This window comes from Lissotriton helveticus, chromosome 5_1, assembly GCF_964261635.1.
Source record: "Lissotriton helveticus chromosome 5_1, aLisHel1.1, whole genome shotgun sequence".
In the NCBI taxonomy this organism is placed as follows: domain Eukaryota; kingdom Metazoa; phylum Chordata; class Amphibia; order Caudata; family Salamandridae; genus Lissotriton; species Lissotriton helveticus.
In genome coordinates this window covers 1,694,880,967-1,694,907,970 of record NC_136065.1, presented here as the reverse complement: position 1 = coordinate 1,694,907,970, position 27,004 = coordinate 1,694,880,967, and the positions used below count along the sequence as shown (strand labels likewise).

The following is a 27,004-nucleotide window of genomic DNA, read 5'->3' as shown; positions in this document are numbered from 1 at the left end:
TGAAGTCTTAGAGTTTGGGTACCTTAATTTGCCTCCTGATTGGCATGAACATTATCAAGGAGGCAAGACGTCCAACTACTATAGCATGCTATGCAGCTAAATGGAAGAGATTTGTAATTTATTGCAAGAATAACCAAATCAACCCATTAGATGTTTCCATCCAAAACATTATCTGTTACCTATTGCATCTTCAAAGATGCAATTTGGCATACTCTTCCATAAGACTACATCTTGCTGCTATTGCAGTTTACCTCCAAAATAGACAACACATGTCTTTGTTTAGAGTGCCCCCAATCAAAGCTTTTATGGAAGGACTTAAAAGGATAATCCCTCCAACGCACCCACCTTCACAAGTCTGGAACTTAAATAGTACTTACCAGATTTACGGGACCTCCGTTTGAACCACTACATTCATGTGAATTACAATTTCTAACTTGGAAGGTGGCATTTTTGATTGCCATTACCTCCCTCAGGAGAGTGAGTGAGCTACAGGCATTAACCATTCAAGACCCTTTCATGCAGATACATAACAATAAGGTAGTGCTTCGTACTAACCCTAAGTTCATGCCAAAAGTTATATCCTCTTTCCATATCAATCAGCCAATAGAATTGCCAGTTTTCTTCCAAAACCCGCAGTCAGTGGCTGAGAGAGCCCTACACACACTAGATGTAAAAAGGGCTCTGCTACATTACATTGACAAGACCAAATCATTTAGGAAAACAAAGCAACTATTCGTTGCTTTTGCACCACAACATAAAGGGAATCCCATCTCAAAATCAGGAATAGCCAGATGGATAGTTAAATGCATTCAGATATGCTACCCAAAAGCTAAACACACTCTAACAGTTCCCCCAAAAGCACATTCAACGCGTAAAATGGGGGCACCCATGGCATTCCTAGGAAACATTCCCGTAGAAGAGATATGCAAGGCAGCTACATGGTCTACTATACACACTTTCACTAAACAATATTGTGTAGATGTGCAAGCAAAGCAGCAAGCTGCCGTAGGCCAGGCTGTCCTTAAAACTCTTTTCTAAACTGCTGCAGCTGCTACAGGTGACCACCGCTAGAGGAGATACTGCTATACAGTCTATGCAAAGATATGAATTCAGCCGCCCACATGCCTCGAACGGAATATGCTACTTACCAGTATGCATCTGTTCTTGGCATGTAGGGCTGCTGACATTCATATCGTGGGATTACAGGTGCTTGAGCCCTGTACCCCTACAGTGTCTACATCAATTCTTAGACATTGTAAGTGCAGTACTACCATTAAGAGTATATGGTGCTGGGAGTTTGTCATTATGAACTCCACAGTACCATAATGGCTTTACTGAAAATTGAGATGTTTGGTATAAAACGTCTCAGCACATTAAACCCACACTGATGCCAGAGTGGGATTTAATGAATAATGCACTCAGAGGGCATCTTAGAGATGCCCCCTGAAAAACAACCTGTCTCTGGTGGGTTCCTTGACTGGTGCACACCAGCCTGCCACCACAAGACTTGTTTCTGGACCCATGGGGTGGTAGCCTTCGCTCCCTGAGCCCAGAAACAAAGCCTTTCCCGGGCAGAGGTGTTCACACCTTCCCCAGGCCAGGAAGTGCCATCTGTGGCAAGGGAGCTTCAAAGGCCTTGCACCTTTGAAATGCGACCCCCAGCCTCTCCTGGTATCAGGAGCAGGCCCCCTTCCTGTTTCCCCTCCTTTTCGGCGGGAAGACAGGTGCGAAAAATTTGCACAGCCCAGAAGGTGTGCCCACCTCTGCTAACCCCAACCTCCCAGTGGGGGAGCCGAGGACTAGAGATTGTGCCACCTCACCCACATGGGGTGAGCATACAAAGGGTTTAGTCACCCTAAGGTTAGTAGCCGATGGGCTACTAACCTCGCGACCCCTAAATACAGTATTTAGGGGCAGCCCTAAACCAAGAAGGCAGATTCCTACAACCTAAGAAGAAAAAGGACGAAAGAAGACGCCCAGCAGAGGAGACTGCAAAGAACGACTGACTTGGCCCCAGCCCTACCAGCCAGTCTACAGTGTCCAGAGATCCTGAACCAAAAGTTGCCTTGTCCTGCAGCCAGCGACCTCCAGAACCCTGGGAGGACTGACTTCCTTCACCATAGACTTATCTCCTGTGAACATCAGTTCTGTTCAAATGAAAACTCCCAAGACACACTCTGAGCCTGTTGAGGACAAAGAAACCCGATGCCTGGAACCACCATTGCACCCGTTTCCTACGGCCCGAGTTCGAGTGGCCCACTGGTCCCAGCGAGGTCCCCCAGCGCTCCAGAGTCCGAGTCCACAGTGGGTTGACCCTTCCAAGACTCCCCAACGTTGTCTGCAGCTGCTGCATTGAGACCCCCCCAACCGGGAGTGGCCCTTTAAGGAGAAAAGAGAAATCCAACCTCAAAAGACACCCGTGCATCCATCCGCCCTGGAGAAAAGAACCTGAGGTGCACCTACATCCCTGAGTCTGCCAACTTACCTACCCAGCTGTGGGTTCCTCCTAGAAGTCTTCCTGGACCGAGACTGCAACTAAAAACCAAAACCGAAAATCCCCATTGAAAACAACAGGGTACCCGATGCCAAAACAGTACCCTGAACCCAGCCACCCCTGCACCTCTGTGGGTGCACTTTGTGTGCTAAACTGGACCCCCTGTGGCCTGATCCTAACACCAGGAGTTTGGCTCCCACAACCGTGTTTGGCTCCCACAACCACGTGGCCTGCTAATCAGCAGCCACTAACCAGAGGTCCCCTATCCCCCATTGGATAACATTGGGCCTCTGCACTCTGCACCTGGCCGCCCTAGTTCCATTGAGGGTGTAAAGAGTGCATCCTTGAACCTGGGGGACTCCTGAGACTAACCCCAGAATACCAACTCGCACAACCGAATACTTACTCTTAAACCGATAACCCTATGTTCGAGGCATATTAGCTGCAGATTACACAATGTGCATAGATGGCCACCTAGTGTTGGGCCCGGATGTTTGCAGTTTGTTTTGTTGTAGAAAAGTCTTTGGAAGTCACGCGATTGGTGACTCCTCCTTTAGGTGATACTGCGCATGGGCATCAGCTCCATCCCCAGATTGTTTTCTTCCGCCACCAGGCTCGGATGTGTTTCCAGCGCTCCGTGTTGGAACCTATTTCCTTCAACGGTCAATCCTCACCGACTGCTTGAAAAACTCAGTTTCGAACGCTTTCCAGTCTGCGTTATTCTTCAACACCGAAGATTTCCATTCCGGTAATCGTCAACGCTGAAATCAGCCTTCGGGCCTAACTAGGCCTCGACTCCAGCTCATGGAAAGGACGCCATTTAAAAAGTGTCCTCATTGTGGGTCGAAGTTTCCCCTCACCGACCTTCATGAGGTGTGTAACCTCTGCCTCTCCCCCCGGAGCACGAGGCCAAAGACTGTCCCGCTTGTGCCTCTTTCCGCTCCAAAAAGACAATCCGGGACCGAAGAGCGAGGAGAACAGGGCCTCCATCTTCGAAGAAGGTGTCAACGTTCCTGAACAACAAGACGTCGACAGCGGTTCCAAAGAGGAAGAAGATTTGGAAGTCGAGGAAATCACTCCAGCGCAGCGGGTCGTAAGTAAGACCGTCGACCCCGACCCTTCCTCGACACACCCAAAGAAGGCCCCGGTCAAACCCACGCCCTCAGGCTCGGGTGCACACTGACACTCTGCTTCTACTGCCCCACCGCGGGGCCCGCTAAGAAGCCAACTAAGCCTTCAGGCGACTCGGGCTCGAGTCGACCTTCGCACGGTGCCGGCGCACATCTACTGGCACCGAAAAAGACAACGGCTCCGGCCACGCCAACAGCCAAACCACCGGCGCCGAAACAAACCACTACTCCTTCGTCACCGAAACCCAGGTCGGAACCAAGCAAACCCGCTTCGAATGCTAAAACGACACCGGAACCGAAAAAACCATCGGATCCAAAAATATACCTGATCCAAAAAAAAATCCTCGGAGCCGAAAAAATCTTCGGAGCCAAAAAAGACTCCTCATTCTCCGGTTAAGAACACTGCCAAAAAGCCAAAAGAAACGGCTTCGGAGTCGAAACCTTCTTCAGCACCAAAAAATCGGCCTCCTGAAAGGACTTATTTTATCCAGACCCCGGGCAAAAGACTCTGGCTAAAGATCCAATTACTGGACAACTAATTTTGGCTCCAAAGAAGAGACCACTGGATAAACCAGCTCCAGCTCCTCATCCTTAAAAGAAGGGCATGGCTACCTCTCCTCTGAGACTTCCTTCCCCTTCTCTTCCACCTGCCCCATCACCACCACCACATTCCCCAGCATCCTCTATTAAACCAGATAGGATGATAGCTCTGATAATATGGGGCGTAACTTGCCTGGCCCAGCTACTCCTACAGGCTCACCTGACCCATGGCATGATTATAACACCCCAGACGTCCCAAATGTCCCTCAAGATGACATATACCCCTCAAGGCCTTCCCCACCTGAAGACACTATAGGGTTTAATGAGTTAATACACAGGGCTGCTCATTATCATGGTGTAGATATGCACACAGATCCGGTAGATGAAGACTTCTTAATGGACACTTTTGACAATGCACAAAGGTCCTCATCCATCTTACCTGTGCTTAAAGGAGTAATTAAGCACGCTCCTGAAGTCTTCAAGGACCCAGTCAGAACTAGGGTCATTAACCCACAGATAGATAAAAAATATAAGGCTGCCCCTTCAGACCCAGCATACATTAAAGGCCCAGTACCACTAGACTCACTTGTAGTTTCCAATGCTCGCAAAAGAGCAAACTCACAGATTTCAGGTGAAGCTCCCCCACCAGATAAGGATTCCAAGCTACTTGACGCATCAGGGAAAAGAACTGTGTCTCAAGCATCAAACATGTGGGGTATTGCCAATACACAAGCACTGTTAGCCATATACGACAGGGCACATTATGACGAACTTCAGTCATTAGGTGTGCACTTGATGCAGCAGACACTGCCTCCGTGGCAGTTAACACCAGTGTATTATTGCGTAGACATGCCTGGCTACGCATATCAGGATTCAAACCTGAAGTACAGAGTACCATTTTAAATCAACCCTTCGATGAGCAACATTTATTTGGACCTAATGTGGATGTATCCCTTGAAAAAATGAAAAAGGATACAGACCCTGCAAAATCTATGGGAGCCCTGCAGTCGCAGGCTCCATGACGTTCCTTTCGTCGCTCATCCTACCGAGGTGCCACTAGGGGATACTCCTCAGATACACCTTTCACCTCATATAAAGCCCAGACACTGTCCACCTACAGTAAGGGCTACCAAGGGGGTGGTTACAGGGGTAACAATAACAAAGGCAGAGGCAAAAATAACAACTCCCGCTCTGCCTCTACCCCTGCCCAATGACTTTCCTCCCCTTCCCCTTCCCCTGCCCCATTCCACTCCTGTCGGGGGAAGACTTCAACAATACCTGCCAGCATGGGAAAACATAAAATCAGACAGGTGGGTGCTTCAGATAATTCAATAAGCTTACTGTCTCGAACTAACATCCACACCCCCAAATATACGACCCAAGCAGCGTCCAATGTCACAAGAGCACTTAACATTGCTAAGACAGGAAGTAATATCTCTCCTGCAGAAAAAAGCAATAGAAATAGTGCCAGAGCATCAGAAAAACAGGGGAGTATACTCCCTATACTTTCTAATACCAAAAAAGGACAGATCCCTAAGACCTATCATAGATCTCAGGCCTTTAAATATTTATATACAGTCGGATCACTTTCATATGGTCATACTCCAACAAGTTCTGCCACTCCTCGTACAAAACAACTTCCTTGTCACTCTAGATCTCAAGGACGCCTGCTTCCATATTCCCATTCACACAGCGCACATAAAATATCTCAGATTTGTGCTCGGCGGGCAACACTACCAGTTCAAAGTGCTCCCATTCAGAGTAACAAGAGCACCAAGGGTGTTTACCAAATGCCTAGCAGTAGTAGCGGCACACCTAAGAAGACAACATATTCATGTCTTCCCGTATCTGGACGACTGGCTCATAAAAGCCAGCTCATACAGCCAGTGTGTGCAACACACTCACGCTACTATTCAACTGATTCACAACTTGGGATTCACAGTAAATCACACCAAGTCGCATATACAACCCTCGCACATACAACAGTATCTCGGCGCTACAATAAACACCCAACTAACACTAGCTTATCCCTCTGCAGCCAGGATAACAAGTGTACAATCTCTCCTAACAAAATTCAAACCACAACACTCGCTACCAGCTCGAGTGTTCATGCAGCTCATAGGAATGATGGCATCTTGCATATTTGTAGTACCTCACGCAAGATTGCAAATGCGTCCTCTTCAAGACTGCCTAGCACGCCAATGGAACCAGGCTCAAGATCAACTGACAGACCTAGTGTTGGTAGACGGTCGGACTTATCGTTCTCTGCAATGGTGGAACTCCAAAAACCTTTCCAAAGGGCGACCGTTTCTAGAGCATCAAATAGTCTTGACAGCGGACGCATCGCTCTCCGGCTGGGGAGCTCATCTGCTGCATCACACCATGCAAGGCAGGTGGACACCGCAACAAAAGCTACTCCACATCAATCACTTAGAGTTGCTAGCTGTGTTTCTAGCCCTAAAAGCTTTTCAAACTCAAGTGTCAGGCAAAGCTGTCTTAGTCCGCACAGACAATATGACATCTATGTATTACATAAACAAACAAGGGGGGGACACACTCTCTGCAGCTCTCTCTGCTAGCTCAGCAGATATGGAGATGGGCTATACCACTAAAGAGCTTCCTGTTAGCCCAACACGTCCCAGGAATGCAAAACACTGTGGCAGATCTGCTAAGTCGACAAACACAGCAGATCCACTAGTGGGAACTTCAGACACAAGTTCTTCATCCGTTCTTTCAAATCTGGGGACAACCTTTGCCGCCAGATACCCACACCCATTGTCCAAAGGCAATGCGATATGGATGAACTGGTCAGGACTATTTGCGTACGCTTTTCCTCCTCTCCCACTACTTCCGTTAGTGGTACGCAAACTACAGCAACATTCCCTGACACTCAATCTAGTCGCTCCCACTTGGGCCAGACAACCGTGGTACACCACGCTGTTACAAATGTCTGTAGTACCACACCAAAAGCTAAGCCTATCTCCACATCTATTAACACAGAACCATTGAGAGATATGACACCCGGACCCAGCTCAGCTCAACCTAGCGATCTGCCTCCTGAAGTCATAGAGTTTGGTTATCTCAACCTTCCTCCAGAATGTATGAATGTTATTAAAGAAGCTTGACGTTCCACTGTTATGCTGCAAAGTGGAAACGGTTTGTCATATACTGCCAAAACAACCAAATAAATCCCTTAGATGTGTCCATTCAACACATTATAGGATATCTATTACACCTTCAAAAGTGTAATTTTGCCTATACATCTATCAGGCTACACCTTGCTGCCATTTCAGCATACTTACAAAATAGACAACATCTATCTCTCTTTAGAGTACCAGCTATTAAAGCGTTCATGGAGGGACTCAAAAGAATAATTCCTCCCAGAACACCACATGCACCAGTGTGGAATTTAAATGTGGTCCTCACAAGGTTAATGGGACCTCCTTTTGAACCATTACACAAATGTGAAATGCAATTCCTTACCTGGAAAGTAGCTTTCCTAGTAGCAATTACTTCTCTCAGAAGGGTTAGTGAACTACAAGCATTTACCATTCAAGAACCCTTTCTGCAAATGCATCATAACAAAGTGGTTCTTCGTACTAATCCGAAATTCCGTACTAATCCGAAATTCCTCCCTAAAGTCATTTCACCATTCCATCTAAATCAATCTGTTGAGCTGCCCCTATTTTTCTCGCAGCCTCAAACAGTCGCAGAAAGAGCTCTACATACCTTAGACGTCAAAAGAGCATTACTGTACTACATTGAAAGGACATAAGCTTTTTGTACAACAAAACAACTTTTTGTGTCTATCTCACCGCCACATAAGGGCAATCCCATATCAAAATCAGGGATAGCTTGGTGGGTTGTTAAATGCATACAAATATGTTATCAAAAAGCCAAACGTACATTAACAATCCCTCCAAAAGCCCATTCTACAAGAAAAATAGGGGCTTCAATGGCATTCTTGAGGAACATTCCCCTAGATGATATATGCAAAGCAGCTACATGGTCTACACCGCACACATTCACAAAGCATTACAAGTGTAGATGTGCAAACTAAACAACAAGCCACTGTAGGCCAGGCTGTACTAAAACCTCTGTTTCAAACAACTGCAACAGATACTGGTGGTCGCCGCTAGGTGTGGGAACTGCTATATAATCTATGCCTAGTGTGTAATCTGCAGCTCATATGCCTCGAACGGACAATGCTACTTACCAGTATGCATCTGTTCTTGGCATGTAGAGTTACACCCGCCCACCCGCCTCCCCGGCTACCTTTATCTGTTCCAGTACTATCTTAATTAGATACAAATCACATGGACATCACTATCTCTTGTACAGCTCCATCACTTCCCTAATGGCGAAAAACAATCTGGGGATGGAGCCAATGCCCATGTGCAGTATCACCCAAAGGAGGAGTCACCTATCCTGTGACTTCCAAAGACTTTTCTACAACAAAACAAACTGCAAACATCCGGGCCCAACACTAGGTGGCCATCTATGCATAGTGTGTAACTCTGCAGCTCTACATGCCAAGAACAGATGCATACTGGTAAGTAGCATTTTCCTTTCCTCCATAGGATAACATTGACAATTTGTGTGTGAAAAGTTTTAGTGTGGAGTTGGAAAATTGAGAAAAGTCTTTAGAATTGTAACAAAATAACAAAAACACTTTTACTTACCTGTTTACCGGAAATGTCCCAGTGCAGTATCCAGGTATACTGCACTGTGTAAGAAATGTAATCTGAAAAGTATTCTGCTTGAAATTCTAATAAAGAGCCAATACAAAGTAAATGTACAATCTTTTAACGCATTGCATTACTAGTAGTTCTACTGTAATCAAATCAAAAGTATTTTTACAACTGCAATACAAACTGTTTGATAAGTACACTTTGCAATAATAATACAGTTTGTACTTACTGTGCCAGGCTTGCTTCATTCTAGGGAATAAAATAACGAAAATAATATTTTTATACAAACAAAATTGGTCTGAGTTCAGTCTTTGAGTGTGGGACAGTCGTTTGCTAATTGAGTGTGTACAACAAATGATTTTCACTACCATCTGATAAAGCCTTACTGCTCGACCATACTATCACAAATAGAGAGTAAGGTGCTACCTACTTTTACCTCTGCCCACCTTCGGGGTTCCACTGGAGTCTGTGCACACTCACACTATACCTCACTTTGGTATAGTGTATACAGAGCCAGCTTCCTAAACCATCTCTTTACCAAGTTTGGAGATGCCATGACCCCAACTAGCCTCCCTGCACCAATACCTGGGTACAGGGTCTCTTGCAGCGACCAACGCTAGTTTAGAGTCCACCCAGCCGGTGAGGGATTTAAACTAAACTGGTGATGGACCTTGGGACCTTAGCCCTCTAATAATCTAAAAGGGACCCTCAAAATTCTACTTCACATACCTGTATACAGTAAATGTTCTTCTCTGAATAGGAAAGCATTACTGTGCAAAAATAAACTGTTTGCTAATATTGCAAAAACTTTAAAGTCATAATCTCAAAAGTGCTTACCCAATTACAATGTTCTTGATATTGAAAGCAATATAAGATATGAATTATTTTTTAAGATTGGTGTGGATCTCCATTTTGAGTGTGTGTATCATTTATTGACTCTATGTATGCAACACTCCCCTTTGATAAGACTAATTCAGCTTGACCACACTACCGCAAATAGAGCACATTGGGATTGTTAAAGCAAGTCCCTGTCCACTTATAAGTGATACCTGGAGTTTTTACAAACCATCCCTTTTTTGGTATACTATATGCAGAGCCAGCTTCCTACAGGTCTGTATCACAGGGTTTAAACCCTAGGTGCAAAAACACCTTTGTAATCTCTAATTTGATAGGGAATGTTTGTTCGGGCAACATGTCAACCAAATGTTAGAGCAAATTGAAAAGCATACAAATCTAGACCACTAGCCAGAGTGTGTTTCTTCAAAGGCAGCAGTGATGTGGAGATACTTAAAGCCACCGTCAAGACACAGACTCTTACAAGGAAGCAGCAACAACAGCAGGCCTACCACCAGAACAGCCCTAGAGCTTACACAAGAGGTGGGTAAAGGAGAAGCAATAATAAGGGAAAAGCTAAGGGAGGTTCTGGCTAAGGGGCCTCATCACCACAAAACATTGACTTCCCACAGCTCCCTCCCGGCTACACATCTGTTGGGGGAAGAATCAAAGATTTCTGGCAATGCTAGCGAGAAATAATTTCAGACAAATTAGTTCTTTCGATAGTTCAACATAGTTACTGCTTAGAGTTTCATATCATCCAACATACCACTTCAGCAAGGATCTCAGAGGAAGAAGTAGAAGCCCTTTTGCAGAAAGGAGTCATTAAACCTGTCCGCTTGCACCATCAAGGGAAGGGGTTTACTCCCTGTACTTACTTATCTCCAAGAAAAACAAGTCCCTCAAACCAAGCCTCGATTTCAGGCCCTTCAACCGATACATACTGTCGGTACACTTCTACATGGTAACCCTTCAGGACATCATACTTCTGTTGCAGTAAGGTGACTTCTTGGCAACAGTGGATCTAGAAGATGCATATTTCTACAACCCCATCCACCCAGTCCACCGCCCCGCCTGCGCTTTGTGGTAAGTAACCAGCATCACTAATTCAATGTCTTGCTGTTTGGCATAACCACCGCCCCAAGGGTCTTCATCAAATGCTTAGTGGGGGTTAAGCATATCAAATATGAGGGGATATTCATGTGTTGCCCATTTTGGATAACTGGCTGCTCAGTAGTTCAATCGAGCTTTAATGTCTCACCCATAAACAAACCATTCTATCTCTCCTATATTCCTTAGGCTTTACCATCACACCTGATCCCTCTTCAGATACAGCCCTTTCTAGGGTTAACCTTAAATTCAGTAACAGGCCAAACTTGTTCCAGCCAAGGAAGAGTCATAGCACCCCAACAGCTTGTCCCTCTTTTTCAGCCAAATTGTCCTCCACCAGGTAGAACAGTTATGTGCCTTCTCTTCATGATAGATTCCTGCATCGCCATAGTACGTCATGCCAGATGCACATGCATCCGCTTCAGCAGTGCCTTGTAGCAAAATGTTCCCAAGCGGAGGATCATCTAGAGGATCTAATGTTGGTTACAGACAGTTTTCATCACTTTCTGCAGTGGTGCAATAGCAACAATCTGTTGCAGGAGCAGTTTTTCAAAGGCCCTTTACCACAACTTATCACCATGGATGCATCAAAAGCAGGATGGGGGGGGTACATCTAAATCCTACAGCAGTAAAAGCTTTGTAGACCCCGCAACAGCAGATTTACTACATCAACTACCCCCAAATCCTAACAATCCAGCTTGCCCTCACACCCTTCCTCCCACAGATACAGGACAAGTTAGTATTTGAACAGACAACATAAATGTGAAGTACTACCAGTAAAAACAAGTTGGCACCCTCCCTCTCCACCTTTCCCTTCTAGCTGAAACAAATTGGATTTGGGCCTTTCATCATCACATCCATTTGTTAGTGAAGTACCTTGCAGGGTTGGACACCAACCTAACTCAACTACTCAGCAGGTCACACTAAGAAGTCAACGAATGGGAGCTCTATTCTTTATTCCTAAATAGCTAATTCATATGATGAGGAACTTCACAGGTAGACTTGTTCCCCACCCCAGAGAAGGCAACATGTCAAAGCTTCGCCGCTGGGTTCCCACACCTACAATCCATGGCAATGCACAGTGGATGAACTGGTCAGGGATATTTACTCATGCTTTTCTGCCTCTCCCACTTCTTCCGCTAGTGCTGCGCAAAATGCCACAAACCTATCAAACGCTGATCCTTGTAGATCCTACTTGGGCGAGACAGCCCTCATACGCCAGTCTACACTAAATGTTCGTCAGCTCCCACAAGAAGCTTGCCAACATGCTGTACCTTCCCACCAGAAATTAGGATAACAAGTGCCAGACCTAGCGGTTTGCCAATTGAAATCCAAGAGTTCGGCCACCTACATCTCCCAGAGAAGTGCATGGACCTCCTCAAGGGAGCAAGCATGCCAACTACTCGAGCTTGCTATGGGGCAAAATGACAGAGGTTTGCCCACAAATGTATCCCAAAGCACACAGACCCAATAAAACCTGTGGTCATGAACGTTATATGCTACCTCCTTTATCTACAATAGTCCAGGTTAGCATACACTTCCATTAGACTCCACTTAGCAGCTGTAGCCATTTAACATTCAGAATAAAGAACACTCCTTGTTGTTCCACATACCATTCATTAAGGCTTTTATGAGGGCCTCAAGAGTGTAGTTCTCTCAAGGGTGCCTCCAGCCCCTAAATGGAATCTCAACATAGTCCTCACCAGACTCATGGGTCCCCCTTTTGGCCAGTGCATTCCTGGGCCCTTCAGTTCCTCTCTTGGAAAGCGTCATACTTCGTGGTTATAACCTCACACAAAGACAAGGTAATACCGTGGAACAATGCAAAGTTTCTTCCCAATGTGGTATTTCCATTTTTGCAGCGTGAATCTTTCTGGATTCACTATGCTGTGCATATTCCGCAATCTGGTGGTTGGGTCCGGAATCGTAGTCTTTTTTTCTCTTTTTTTTTTTTGTCGTAGCCCAGGTGGGCGTCGACGTCCCACCATTTGGTGTACCTTCGGTGACGTTGGCGTGCTTCCGGCGGAAGCTACCACCCTTGGGCGCCATCTTCAGATTCTTTTTTCCGCCGTTGGGTCTGGATCGTCGCGTGAAGCTCCAGAAGTTTTGGAGGAGAAAAGGAGGAAATACAGCAACTCTTCGACGGTAAAAACCTGAGACCATTGGGAAAAGAGGAACATCAGAGAAGAGACGACGAAGAAAGGAAAGAACCTCGAGATCTTCGACGTCCTTGGAGGAATGCGCACACAGGGGCCCCCCTGAGCGCAGGGATGTACAAGACACCCTTTAAATTCTGCAAAAACTGCCACCACAAGTTCGCACAGAAGGACCAGCACCCGGTCTGCAACCTCTGCCTGCCAATCGACCACGAGAGCAGAGACTGCAACGCCTGCTCCGTCTTCAAGCCGAAGACACTCCGAGTTCGAGAGAGACAGAGGACAGCTCACCACACGATGCAAGGCAAGGGTCAGGCCCCGACGCTTTACGAACTGGGCCTCTCCACCGACGACGAGGACAACATCGCCGAAGGTCCAGATGACTTCACGGTCGCAGAGACCGATAAGAAAACGCCTGACAAGGTAGGAGAGTCTACGACCCCGAAAACCCCCACAGGGCCTCGAAAGCCAGAGGCAGACACTCGAAAGTCAGAGCCCAGAGCCTCGAAAGGAGCACTGGCGCCGAAAACTTCGACGACCGAAGCTGCATCCTCCGAAAAAGAGCCCAGCGGATCCTCCGAGAAGGACTCCCGGAGGCCGAAGACCAGCGAAAAGCAAAGGTCGTCGAAGCAAGCCCCCGAAAAAGGGTCTTCGACTGCGAAGGAAAAGGAGCCGAAAAAAGCTTCGCCGTCGAAAAGAGCAACCGAAACGCTCGACGACGAGCAGGCCGCTGAAATGCAGAGAAAGAAAAGAAGGCTCGAGGCCGAAATGGAGAACATCCTTCAAAGAAAGAAGGACTTCGATGAGAAGATGAAAAGTTACAGGATCCCATCGAAGCCGGCAACGGCCGTCGCTGAGGTGCAGGAGCAGGAGGAGTTCGACGTCGAAGAGCCGCCGAAAACTCCGGAGCCCTCAGAGCACGAAGAGGAAGAAGACCTCTATTACACAGAAGGGGATTACGGGGAGCAGCAGTCAAGCTACGGCTCAGGTTCCTCGACGGCCCAAGACCAGGAATGGCAGGACATCAAGGCCGAAAACCCGGAGGAGGCTGTGGAGACATACCCCTCGAGGCCTTCGCCACCGGATGACATTGGGGCATACAATGAGGTGGTCAGGAAGGCTGCAGCAGCTTATGGAGTTAAGCTGGAAGAGGAGAAGCCAAAACCAGATTTCCTGCTGGAAACATTGCTCCCCACGCAGACAAGAAGCCAGTTCTTGCCCATGCTAAAGAGTATCACAGACCAGGGGAAGGAAGCCTTCAAGGACCCGGCTACATGCAGATCAGTAACCCCGAGGACGGAGAAGAAATACAAATTCTCCTCCCAGGACCCAGCTTGCATCAAGGGATCCGTCACAGCAGATTCAATAATCGCTGCAACGGCCAGGAAAAGGGCAAACGTCCCAACAACATCTGGACCTCCACCTGACAAGGAAAGCAGGAGGATGGATCTAACTGGCAGGAAAATAGAGAGGAACGCCGCAACGCACTGGCGGATGGCGAACTCCAACGCCCTCCTGAATAGACATCAATACCAGCAATGGGATGAGATGGGCCAATTGCTCAAGCACCTCCCGGAACAATACCGTGAGAGGGCATCACACCTTGTGGAAGAGGGGAAAAGCATCGCTAACTCGTGCCTGAAGACAGCCTTGGATGGGGCTGAAACATCCAGCAGACTGATGGCTATTGGCATCACAGAGAGAAGGCAAGCCTGGCTCAGGATCTCAGGCTTCAAGGCGGAGGTTCAGAACAACATCCTGAACACACCCTTCAACGGTGAAACACTGTTCGGAGCCCCAGTTGATGAGAAGCTCACCCAACTGAAGAAGGACAACGAGACGGCAAGGTCCATGGGGGCCCTGCAATTCAGAGGGATGAGAAGGGGCACTCCTACAGGGAGGCCGAACGGCAGGGGTGAAAACCAGCAAGGGCAAACTCACCAGGCATTCCACCAGGGGCAACAGAGTGACAACCAAGGTCACCAGGGCCAGCAGAGGCAAAACTGGAACTATCAGAACAGGGGCCAGTCCTTTTGATCAGGAGGAAACAGACGGGGCCAGAGAAGGAGAGGCGGTGAACAACCCCCCTCTAAGTGACTGCTCACGGAAAAAGGTGCCCACCCACTCGAACCCTCCGAGGGAGGAGCACGGAAGAAAAAAGAGGAGAGGGCTACGCGGACAAGACACAAGGGAACATGTAACACCAGTAGGAGGCAGGCTAAGATTTTTTCTCCAGGAGTTGAGAAAAATAACCACAGACAAATGGATACTCAATATCATGCAGTTCGGATACTGCATAGAGTTGGAAAAGAGACCACCAAACAGGAAACCAAAGAAAAGAGAGCACTTGGGAAGAGAGCTGCGATTACTCCAAGAGGAAGCTCAAGAACTCCTCCTCAAAGCGGCCATCAAACGGGTTCCATTCAAAGAACGGAACAAAGGAGTGTACTCAAACTACTTCCTGGTGCCAAAAGTGGACGAAAGCCTAAGACCCATCCTGGACCTAAGGTTCCTAAACAAATACGTAAAGACTCAAAAATTCAAGATGACGTCCCTACAAGAGGTCATCCCGCAGATAAAGGCCGGGGACTTCTTGTCCACCATAGACCTCAAAGATGCGTACCTACACATCCCCATGAACAGGCAGCACAAGCACATGCTAAGATTCACAGTGAACAAGGATCACTACCAATTCACAACCCTGGCATTCGGCCTAAAGTCCGCACCAAGGGTGTTCACCAAATGCCTCGCGGCAGTGGCCGCACATCTGCGAAGGAAAGGGATACACGTGTACCCCTACCTCGACGACTGGCTCGTAAAGGCAAGCTCGTACAGGACATGCAAAGATCATGCAGAACAAGTCACAAGAAGGCTAGCAAGCCTGGGATTCTCCATACACTGGGGAAAATGCTCCATGGAACCAGAGCAAGTGAAAATCTTTCTGGGAGCCCAAATCGACACCGTCCAATGCAGGGTGTTACCCAGAGAAAATAGAACACTCAGCCTTCTGAGGGAGAAACGTCACTACCAGAAGGGGCAAGCTCTGACAGTGAGGACTGTGAGCAAGATCTTGGGGATGATGGCGTCATGCATACACCTGGTCCGCAATGTACGCCTACAAATGAGAACACTCCAAGAGTGGCTGAAACAGCAATGGTCACAAGCTACAGGAAGTTGGGAGGATCTAGTGGTTGTAACGCACAGGGTGCAGGAAGAAATAAGGTGGTGGACCAAGGAAAGGATAACAGTAGGGAAACCTCTAACACCACCGAACCCAACAGTGACCATCACCACAGACGCATCCCAGAAGGGATGGGGCGCACACATGAACAAGCTCAGAGTGAGGGGTCTGTGGAGCCCTACAGATGCTGTCAGACACATCAATTACCTGGAACTGAAAACAGTGTTGCTAGCCCTCAAGGCCTTTCAGAAACACCTGTACAGCCAGAAGGTGCTGATACAAACAGACAACACCACAACGATGTTTTACATAAACAAACAGGGGGGAACTCAATCATTCCCTCTGTCAAGCTTGGCACAGGAAATCTGGAGATGGGCAATACCACTCAAAATAGACCTACTAGCCATACACCTGCCAGGGAAGGACAATGTGGAAGCGGATTGGCTCAGCAGGCAGACTTCAATATTCAAGAAACAGAGAAACTATTCAGGAGGTGGGGCACTCCGACAATAGACCTATTTGCAACACGCCGGAATGCAAAATGCCAATACTTTGCATCCAGGCAACCAGAGGCACTATCACAGGGGAATGCACTATGGATAAGCGGGTCAAAAACATTTGCCTACGCTTTTCCCCCGATACCACTGATCCCCAGGGTTCTCAACAAATGCATGACGAGCAACATGACGCTCATCCTGGTGGCACCACAATGGGCCAGGCAGACCTGGTATTCTCAGATAATGGAGATGGCGCAGGGGCCCCCACAAGTTCTCAAAAAGAAGAGACCTACTCTCCATGGAAAACGGAGAAGTTCTACAACCAGAGCCGGAGAGCCTCAACCTCTCAGCCTGGCTGCTGAGAGTTCGCACATCTAAAATTACCTGAGAGCACCCTGAGGGTGCTGCGAGAGGCAAGAAGGCCCAGCACACGCAAGTGCTATGGAGAAAAATGGAAAAGATTCACTCAATGGTGTTGCAAGAAAAAACTCCATAGAAAACTGACCAGGGAATCTACGGTGCTAAGGTACCTCACGCACCTAATAAAAGCTAAGCTAAGCTCATCCTTGCTGAGGGTACACCTGGCAGCGATTGTGGCGTACACAAGAGGAGAAACAGGGAGAAGCTTCTTCACATCTCAAGTCGTAAAAAGATTCCTGGAAGGGGCTAAAAGAATAGCGCCACCAAAGAGAATGCCGCCACCAGCCTGGAACCTGAATGTGGTACTGACGGAGCTCATGAAGGCACCTTTCGAACCCATCCACAAAGCATCACTGCAAATGCTAACAATGAAAACGGCTTTTCTGGTAGCAATCACCTCGCTACGAAGGGTGAGCGAACTGCAGGCACTCACACTGCAGGAACCCTACATCCAGATACACAGTGACAGGGTCGTGATGAGAACAGACCCACACTTCATGCCAAAGGTGGTGTCAAGGTTCCACATGAATCAGAGTATTCAGATTCCTAGCTTCTTCCAAAACCCCACTACAAGCGCTGAGAGGTCGCTCCACACTCTAGACGCAAGAAGGGCTGTGATGCACTACATTGAAAGGACGAAGGGACACAGGAAGACAAAACAGTTCTTCGTATCCTTCGCAAACAGTTACATGGGTAAACCAGTGACTAAAAACACCATAGCTCGATGGATCGCACAGACAATACAATTCTGCCACAAACAAGCAGGGCAGGAACTAACAGGAGGGGCACAGGCCCACTCGACCAGGAAGAAAGGAGCAACAATCGCCTTTCTGGCCAACACACCAATTCAGGACATATGCCTGGCGGCAACATGGGCTGCAGTGCACACGTTCACTAAGCACTATTGCGTGGATGTACAGATGAACAAGGAAGCACAAGTAGGACAAAAGGTGCTTCAACATATATTCAACAACCAGCGCTCATCTTCCACCCAACCGCCACAAAAGTAACGAAAACCGCTACAAAATCTATGCACAGCATAGTGAATCCAGAAAGATTCACGCTGCAAAACGAATAGTTTCTTACCCGTCGGTGTAGTTTTGCAGCTTGAAGATCTTTCTGGATTCACTAGCGAACCCACCCGCCTCCGCCAGAAAGATGAGGCTGGAGAAAAGGGTGGAAACAGATAGAAAAGAAAGCAAGTTGAAGCTTACAAGATTCGTAAAAAGATACGTGAAAAGAATTACGTTGAAAAACGATTAACAAACATAGCCATGGATTCACTACAAACACAGAGAAGAAAAAAGAGACAGAAAAAAGAATCCGAAGATGGCGCCCAAGGGTGGTAGCTTCCGCCGGAAGCACGCCGACGTCACCGAAGGTACACCAAATGGTGGGACGTCGACGCCCACCTGGGCTACGACAAAAAAAAAAAGAGAAAAAAGACTACGATTCCGGACCCAACCACCAGATTGCGGAATATGCACAGCATAGTGAATCCAGAAAGATCTTCAAGCTGCAAAACTACACCGACAGGTAAGAAACTATTCGTTCATCTCAATCAGACCAAGGAACTCCTGGTTTTATTTCCACAACTACAGTGGCAGAGGGAGACCTCCACACTTTAGATGTCAAGTGGTATCTCTTATACTACATTGATAGGATCAACCCCTTCCATAAGGCAACCCAGCTGTTAGTAGCTTTGAGCAATCCCAAGATGGTCAAGCCTATTTTGAAAGCAGGAATTTCTAGATGGATAGCCAAGTACATCCATTCCTACTAACTTAAAGCCAAGCAAGTTCTACGTGCATTTCCCAGGGCACAATCCGCATGAAATAAGACCGCTTCCATGGCTTTCCTTGGAAACATTCCACTAGCTCATATTTATAAAGCAGCTTCTTTGTCAACACACACATTTACCAAGTTCTACTGAGTGGATGTTTTTGCTAGAGAGCAAGCTTTAGTTATTCAGGCAGTTCTGAGGACCCTTTTCAGACACCTACTCCATCCATATGCTAGCTTTAACGGAGGGGCTGCTTTAAAGTCCATAGGGTCAGACTGATTTGCATATCATGTCTGACCTGGGGTTGCAGAGTGGGCTAAAGAACGGTGACGGATTAAACCCAGATCAGTTGACTGGGGGTGAGGGCTTGTATTGTCAACGCTCCGTCCATCACCACCTTTGGTTTTGCTTTGTTCGCCATAAGTTGGCAGGGTATGCTCAGACGTGAGTCCCTTGCTCACTGGAGTCAAGCAAGCCCGGCTGAAGACGGCTGTAATGCCAGAAACCGGTCCTCAGAAGCTCCGTCCATCACCACCTTTGGTTTTGCTTTAAAGTCCATGTGGAGCATGCATATTTACAGCACCACCTACTAAAATGGAAAATGTTACTTACCCTATGAGCATCTGCTTGTAGCGTGAAGCACTGTAAATTCACATGCGGCCACCCACTTCGCCGGACACGTGTGGCTCTGGCTGCAGAACTCTTGTGACTTGAAAGACTTCTTGAACAAATCCAAGTTGCAAATGTCCGAACCTAGCACTAGATGGCAGCAATATGCACAACATGTGAATCTATAGCACTACACACTACAAAGAAATGCATACAGGGTGAATATTATTTTCCTACCTCCTCATCCACATTCCTTGTCCCATTACTTACTAATGCAATTATAAGGCCCTGCTTCACTAAAGGCATCCCTTTCCTAAGCATATGTTTTCTCTTTTTACTAACACCCCACCCCCTTACACTATATAAAAGGTATGCTTTTAAAGAGTTAGGTGTGCCAAAGGGAAATATATGCAGAAACAAGAACTGAGGTGCTGAATTTCCAATATGTGTGCATATCTTCAGCTCCCAAATGATGTTGAACAACCTTCTACAAGTGGGGACTGTTTCAGGCAATTTAAATCCCTGGTGTCAAAGTCTCGAATGAATCCTGCTATACAAGATCTTCTGAAGAAGTAATGTAGAGTTCCGGAAAATTCATCAGTTCCTTAGTTTACGGGGAGAATGTGTCCAACAGAAAAAGGGGATATGTATCTTCTACAGAAGTCAGTAGTGGAGCCACTCTTATCAAATTTCACTACTGGCAAAGCTATATTGGATTTGGTGGATAAAAGAGCATATGCATCTCTGAGATGAGCTTATTCTGGGCTGCACATGGCAATGAGAGCTAGAATGTACTGTGAAAGGTTTTCAGCCCTGATCTGTGGCAATTTAAGATGGAAAAGATGGTTCTCAATTTCTGGCCGCAATACAGAATGATACCAAGCATCTGTCGGATATCACATTTGATCATTTGAATTCCTTATCCATGGCAGCAGGAGGGATGGTAGCTGCTAGAAGGCAATGTGATTTAAGAGATAGGTGGGAGGACGTAGCGGAGAGAGGCTGTTTATTTAAGATGGTATTTTCAGGTGATAAGCTATTTGGTGAAGAGCGGGAAGATGTAATTCGTAAGTCCTTCTAGAACTAAAAACATGCACAATCTTTGAAGTAGTGGTCTAGGTATTTTTACAGAAGTATAAAGCCATATTAACATTCAAGAAATAAAATATCTTTCAATAGGTCGCAATTGCATCCCAGTCAGCAAAACAACGACTCTAAGAATTTGTAGGAGTCTAAAAAAAAACCCATACCAGCATTCCTATTACTGCATCAAGGGTTTGGAAGGGAAAGTAGAACGACAACTTTCACGAAGTGTGGTTGAGCTCAATCAAGGGCCAAAATTCGACTCAAGTAATATCCCTTGGATATTCCTTGGAGTTTTAGGGTCATCCGCCACAAGCTAGCTTCCTACAAATTCTTGTGTTGAAGACACCCAAAACAAATGAGCATTTGCAAAGCCAAAAATGTCTTGCCTATGCAAAATCTATTGGCTTTGTCAATTTTTCTTGACCATGTTGTACAGCAACACCTTTTTTCTGCAGCACATTTGTAGTGCAGAATGGCTAAAAATAAAAACGCATCATTTTTTATTTTTTTACTTACAGCCGTAGCTGCAGGGATGTGCAAAATGGCTAAAAACACTGAGAAATCCAAATAGCTCTTCTGTATTCAAGAGCTATTTGATGGGAGGGACAAGCAACACAGGACAGTTACCGCATTGTTGGTTGCCCCCACTGCACCTACCCAGTGTGCAACAATAGCTGCCTGTGTAAAGGCATATACATGCTCTGGTCCTGGCTTTGTAATCCACAGTATGTAGCATGCTATGAATTACATGTCTATAGTCCTTATTGTACCGCTTTGTTCGCCATAAGTTGGCAGGGTATGCTCAGACGTGAGTCCCTTGCTCACTTTGCCACTGGATTCAAGCCTGGCTGAAGACGTCTGGAATGCCAGAAACCGGTCCTAGGAAGCTTGTTTCCGGTCCAGGGAAGGCATGGCTTGGCAGTTCGGGCTGGACTGTTCCCATGAGGCACAGGGTCAGACTGATTTGCATATGGCCATGTCTGAACTGGGGTGGAAGAGTGGGCTAAAGAACGGTGATGGATTAAACCCAGATCTGTTGACTGGGTGTGAGTGTTTGATTGGTTCAGATGCTCCGTCCATCACCACCCCTTTTGTACCGTATAGTCCTTATTTGGCAATTCAAAAATACAGGTCCCAGAATGCAACGAGCTCTAGCTGTTAGTGTCCCTAACTGGTTATTTCTGAAATGTAGTTTGGCAAATGCCAATGCATGTTTCATTTATAGAGTAAGTAGAAAATTGTGGAGGATGCCAGGCCGAACTTTTCTGAGGACAGTTTAATCTCTTGATTTTACCTATGGTACTTGCTATAGTGTAGGTTTTTTCATGAGTAATTGTCTTGTCAATGTTCTGTAAGTACTGGGAGTCCTACATTACTTTACTTCAGAGGCAGTTGCTTGTCATACTGTGCTTCCACGTTGTCTTCGGTACATGTTTGAAGGTAAATTCATGTTTTGGGAGTCATCTTTCCAATGCAAAATCTAAATGATAATGAGTTCTGTTGACATATAGTTGGTGCTACATGGCAAACATCATTATTCTTTTCTTTAAAAAAACACAAAAAAACCCTGCCAAGTAAAAGGTAACCATTCCAGATGAACATGAAGTAATGGTACGAATGAGAGTAAAATTGGAGTTTCTGCTTCAAATTCAACATCCAGTGATTCTGGGCAAATCACTTAATTGCCCCGTGACAGAATATGACTTTGTGAAGTGAAGCTGGTGCTCAAGTAAAGCGCTCCATTGCCACTTTGAAGTCAGCCGAAAGCAAAACAAACACTAGCTTCCCTTGAAGACACAGTTTGACATTTGACCTCTATCTTTGAATGCACAGCAAATGTGACAAGATAAAAACAAGATTTAAAGGCCTGTGTACAGAAAGTAAGTTCGTGGAAGAATACAGTAAACTTGGTTTAGGCAACGGGAGGGACAAACAAACTCGAAAGCCTCAAGCAAGTTAAGCCAGAAAATAGAAAGACGGAAAATGTGAGTTACAAACCACAAAGCCAATGGTAAGTAACATGCGGAATGCATTCCTATGTCAGCTTCTGAAAGTTCCCAAGATGTCTTTAGAAAACCAGACTGCTGGTAAGCTGTGACATAAAAAGCTTTAGAGTAGAATGTGTTGATTCTGATGGACGAGAATTCCAGTGTGGGGAGAATAGCAAAGTCCGAAGTGGTATTTGTTAAAATTCAGAAGATGATCGTCTGATTGACTTAAAAGGCCTAAATGTGTTTCAAGATGAGTACCCTGTAACAGATAATTACTTTTGGAACAGAGGAAGATTATTTGGCATCAGCAGATCTGCTGTAAACCTGTCTGCATGTACTAATATGAAAGGAACATCAGCGGGACCTAGGCTTGCAACAGGAGGGTATCACTGACATCACTGGGCATTACCGTAAGCCCTCACCTAGACGACTAATTCATTGTCTCCACTCCTGGTTAAAATTAGTAGAGAATGTTCAAAAACCTGTACAAGTCTCGAAAGCATTAAGTTTCAACTCAACTTTTAGAAATCATCCCTTTATCCATGGTAGCCTATCTCTTTGATATTGTACACATGGGACCATTAGTTCACTTCACATTCCAGTATTGGAAGCCAATATCACAGAATTTCAAGGCTATAATTCCAGTAACGAGGACTGTAAAGAAACAACTATATTAGTGGTTGAATCAGCATGTTCTAGACAAGGAAGTTCTTATGAAGCTCCAGTTAAGTATTAACAACAGATGCCAGCAAGAACGGTTAGAGAACAGTATTGGACTCTGAGATGTTTCACGGTCATTGGCCATTTTAGGAGAAGTCAATCTTCAAACTGAAGAGAACAGATGACAGTCTGGAAGGCTCGACATATCTTGGGAGAAGAGGCTCAGGGTGCACAAGTTGTCATCAGGAAGAGACTTGGATCACATTGTCTTACCTGAACAGACAGTTTGGGCAAGGTCTCAATCCTTGAACAAGACAGTTTGGCAAATTTCAAGTTGGGCAGAAAGAAAGGTTCTCAGGATGATTCATATCCAAGGGAAAGAACCGTTTCCTTAGTCTCAAAATCTTAAAATGACAACTCGTATGTCAATGAATTTGAAAGAGATTTGAGAGTCTGACAGTAGATTTCTTTGGAGATCACCAGAATGCTCAGGTCTTCCGAATGTGTCTCCTGTTTCTAACCTTCATTGGTGATGGAAGTGTATAGTGGTCCAAGTCCTTGCGGGACACCTTCTCTCCTAGCCCTCTGGTTCCTCGAGTAATATAGAAAAGCTAGAGAGAATAAGCAGATACATTATTAGTTTGTCCAATCTGGGCCAGAAGGTAGTGGTTTTCTCTTCTAGGGGAAATGTTGCTTCCTCTATTTTCTCTCCAGTGGCATAAACTAGCCATTTAGAAGTTGAAAAGAAGGGACCTACGAAGTTAGACCTTTCTCTTGCTGTATCTAATTCCAACCAATCCTGAATGGAGGATTCTATTAGAAAATCTTATTGGTATCACTAGGCTTCTTTTAATAGGTGGTGTGCATCGAAGAATCTTTCTCTGATATGTGGTGCTCCAGAACATATTCTGAGGCTTTCACATTACTATAACAGACATTTGTGCTGAAGCCACTTGGGCAAGCCCTTGTACGTTTGTGAAGTATTGCAGGTTAAATGTAGCTTAAGGATCTGAAATGCAAATTGCTATAATTGTTTTTGAATGCACATAGATACCTTAATTCAGTGTTGCTTTTCAACACCGGTTCTTTCGGCCTGTTGTTAAGGGCGGGGGTGCCCCGCCCCTCCACCTTTTTCCAATGCACGAACAGTGTCTGTCAGTCTGAGCAAAATTCAGTCTGAGAGGCCCTCTTCATGTTTGGGTCAGGCAACCAAGCACTGTACACACACACGATCTGAAGGCCCTAGGCTGCCTGAGCAGACATTTGCTGGCGAAAAGATTTCCTTGGCTGGAAGGCGTGATCTGCAAAGTCTTCTGTGAGCCGAAGGGGAGTGTCACTGATAGGCTTGGACTTCGGTGCTTCAGTTTTAAGCCCTGAAATGCCCACAGCGGGCTGCCTACCAGTTACATTTGTCACAGATTGGGGTGGGGTCTGCATCTCTCACTGCCTCCATCTCACTCTGTGACGAGGTAAGGAAGATCCTTCTCTCATTGGTTGCCCAATGACAAGGTCAGCCAATGAGGAGAGGCGGCAAGATCTTCCTTCCGTCCCTTCCTTACCTGAAGCCTCTACTAAACAGCCAAGGCTTTCTTCCTTCCGCCACCTTATGTCCCCGCCGTTCAAGGTAAGTCCTTATTGAATGTTCAATGCATGTGGGTTTATACCTGTATATGCGCATGTTTGCTGTAAAAAGATGTGTGCATGGGTATGTGCTTGTGAATGGTGGGTGTATGTGTGCACGTTTGAGAATGGGTGTGAGTGTGCATGTGATTGGTGTATGTGGAAGAATATGCGTGTTTGTGCCCACCCTGCCACTGCTACATAATACGGGCCGCCACTGGGTTCACGTTGTCTCAAATTTATTTAGCGCACGAATTACATGTTGATTAATGTTCTCTTCTCAAGGCCATTATGCTTCGGGCTATCTGCAGTAGTAAATAATAGGATGAGGGATGTGGATGAGTAGGTACTGGTAATTTTCATTACTCCAATTCCATGTTTCTTGTCTCAGTACTTTCTTTAACACCCTCCCACCCTTCCTAATTTCAGGACCTTCTAATGAGGGGTGGGTCTTGGTAGGGAAAGGAGGTTGGATACATCAGTTAGTGTTTAACATCATTATCTTTACATACTAAAGGGTGTGGACGTTTTTAGTAAAAAGGGAAAAAAATGTTTGAGAAATGCAGCCTCACTCCTGTGTTTGTAAGTACTGGGAAAAGGAGCATGGAATCGGAGTAATGAAGATTTCTGGTAGTAATGAAGCCTTCATTGCTGTTTGATAATATTAGATGGCCATGTTCCTGTCCATGTCCTGGTATGACTTCTCTAGCAAGCACGCTCCACTGGACTTTCTGCTTCTCCTAACACATATCTGCTTTTGTCTGGCAGGTGGAGCAGATGTTGGCTCTGCAGCAGCTGACACAGGAAGTCTCCGAGGCCTTCAGCAACTCCATCACTCTCGTTTCAAACCCAGAGTCGGAAGAGCTTCTCTTCCCGTCTACGGATGAACATGTGCTCTTAAGCCTGGCGTGAACAGGGATAAGAAGAAACCAGACATGCCTACTAGAGATGGTGTATATACTGTTTACCCTCACAGTTTTCTAGATGGTTCTGGCTAGCCTGGAAACTGTTTTAGGCCCCTGTGTGTACCAACCCCTTTTCCTGAGTAGGCAGCAGTAGTGATGTAGGGGCTTCTGTTTCACTCTTAGCCCTCCTTCCCAAACCTTCTCCCCTAGCTCTTTGTTGAAGTCTTTTGTATGTATGTAGATATGTACATTTTTGATATACCAATGTGTGTAAATAACTAAAGAGAATTGCACCTTTAGGATCTCGAAGTGTGTGACAAGGAGAAAGGACAGAATCCATTGCCAGCACATTGTGACATTTTTAAGTTGTTAAGAAACACTGACCACAACCCACCTCCCTCTCCCCACCCCTCCCTTCGCCTGAGGTAAGGTGTACCTGTAAGCACTGGTTCCCTGGAGAAAGCGCATCACATTTGTATATTCAGTTCATCCGTTTATGCTTGTTTTGATCTTCCAATCAGGCTATCTACTTGTGTGTGCTTCTAGGGCCCCATATAGCACTTGAGGAGTCTGGCCAAAGAGTTTGTCTTCTCTTCTCCCTCTTGGTCAGAGTGGCTGTGGCTGTGGCTGTGGCTGGGGTGGAGCGAGGCATTTTTCTTTCTGTTTTTCCTCTCCTCAAAATCCATGCTACAAATTGCACTTATTGTGGAGCTGGGGCCTGAATATCATTTGCAATATTAAAATTTTTGGGAACATTTCCTAAGTGCTTTAGACTCGTGCGCAACAATGGTGGGTTGGCTGGCTCAATCAGTTATCTCTCAAGCATTATAGTAGATTCACTACTCCTATAGACTGTGGCTGCTAGACTGAATGCTCCTGTTCACCATGTACACTATGCACTTTTCAATCATCTTTGTGAATATGGTTTTTACCTTTGCAAATAAAATCTTACAAAACTATTCCCCACCTGTGTCTTTTGGCAGTTTTGAATCCTGGTGCAGGAGGTAGAAGGGCGAGGCAACAGATTATTGGGGCTGGAGAGAAACCAACTTACTGGGAAGCTGATTGCTTCAAATTTATTCTCATTAGACAAAGGTGGGGTGGTGACCACCTGATTATAGTGACATCCTGTGCCAACGTATATTGGCTGTCCTCCGAGACCAGCAAACCAGGACATTTTAAGGGTTCCTGACTGACCAGCGCTTTCTTTGTGGCCAAGAGGTTTGGGTCAGTCAGTCCCAGGCTTGTCTGGAGTTCATCCCATTTCCCAATAGACTCCTTTTGGTTTTGACTGAAT

The 27,004-nt window shown here is 46.1% G+C and overlaps 1 protein-coding gene across 1 annotated transcript in view; it reads left to right on the top strand.

Moving 5' to 3' along the window:
- LOC144755746 (interferon regulatory factor 9-like) overlaps positions 1-26,666 on the top strand; it is a 191,324-nt gene extending 164,658 nt beyond the window's left edge. The window contains exon 9 of the mRNA XM_078644956.1: positions 25,571-26,666. Coding sequence (XP_078501082.1) covers positions 25,571-25,714 — 144 coding nt within the window. The 3' untranslated portion in view covers positions 25,715-26,666. The remainder of the gene's footprint in view (positions 1-25,570) is intronic.
- Positions 26,667-27,004: the final 338 nt, after the last annotated feature.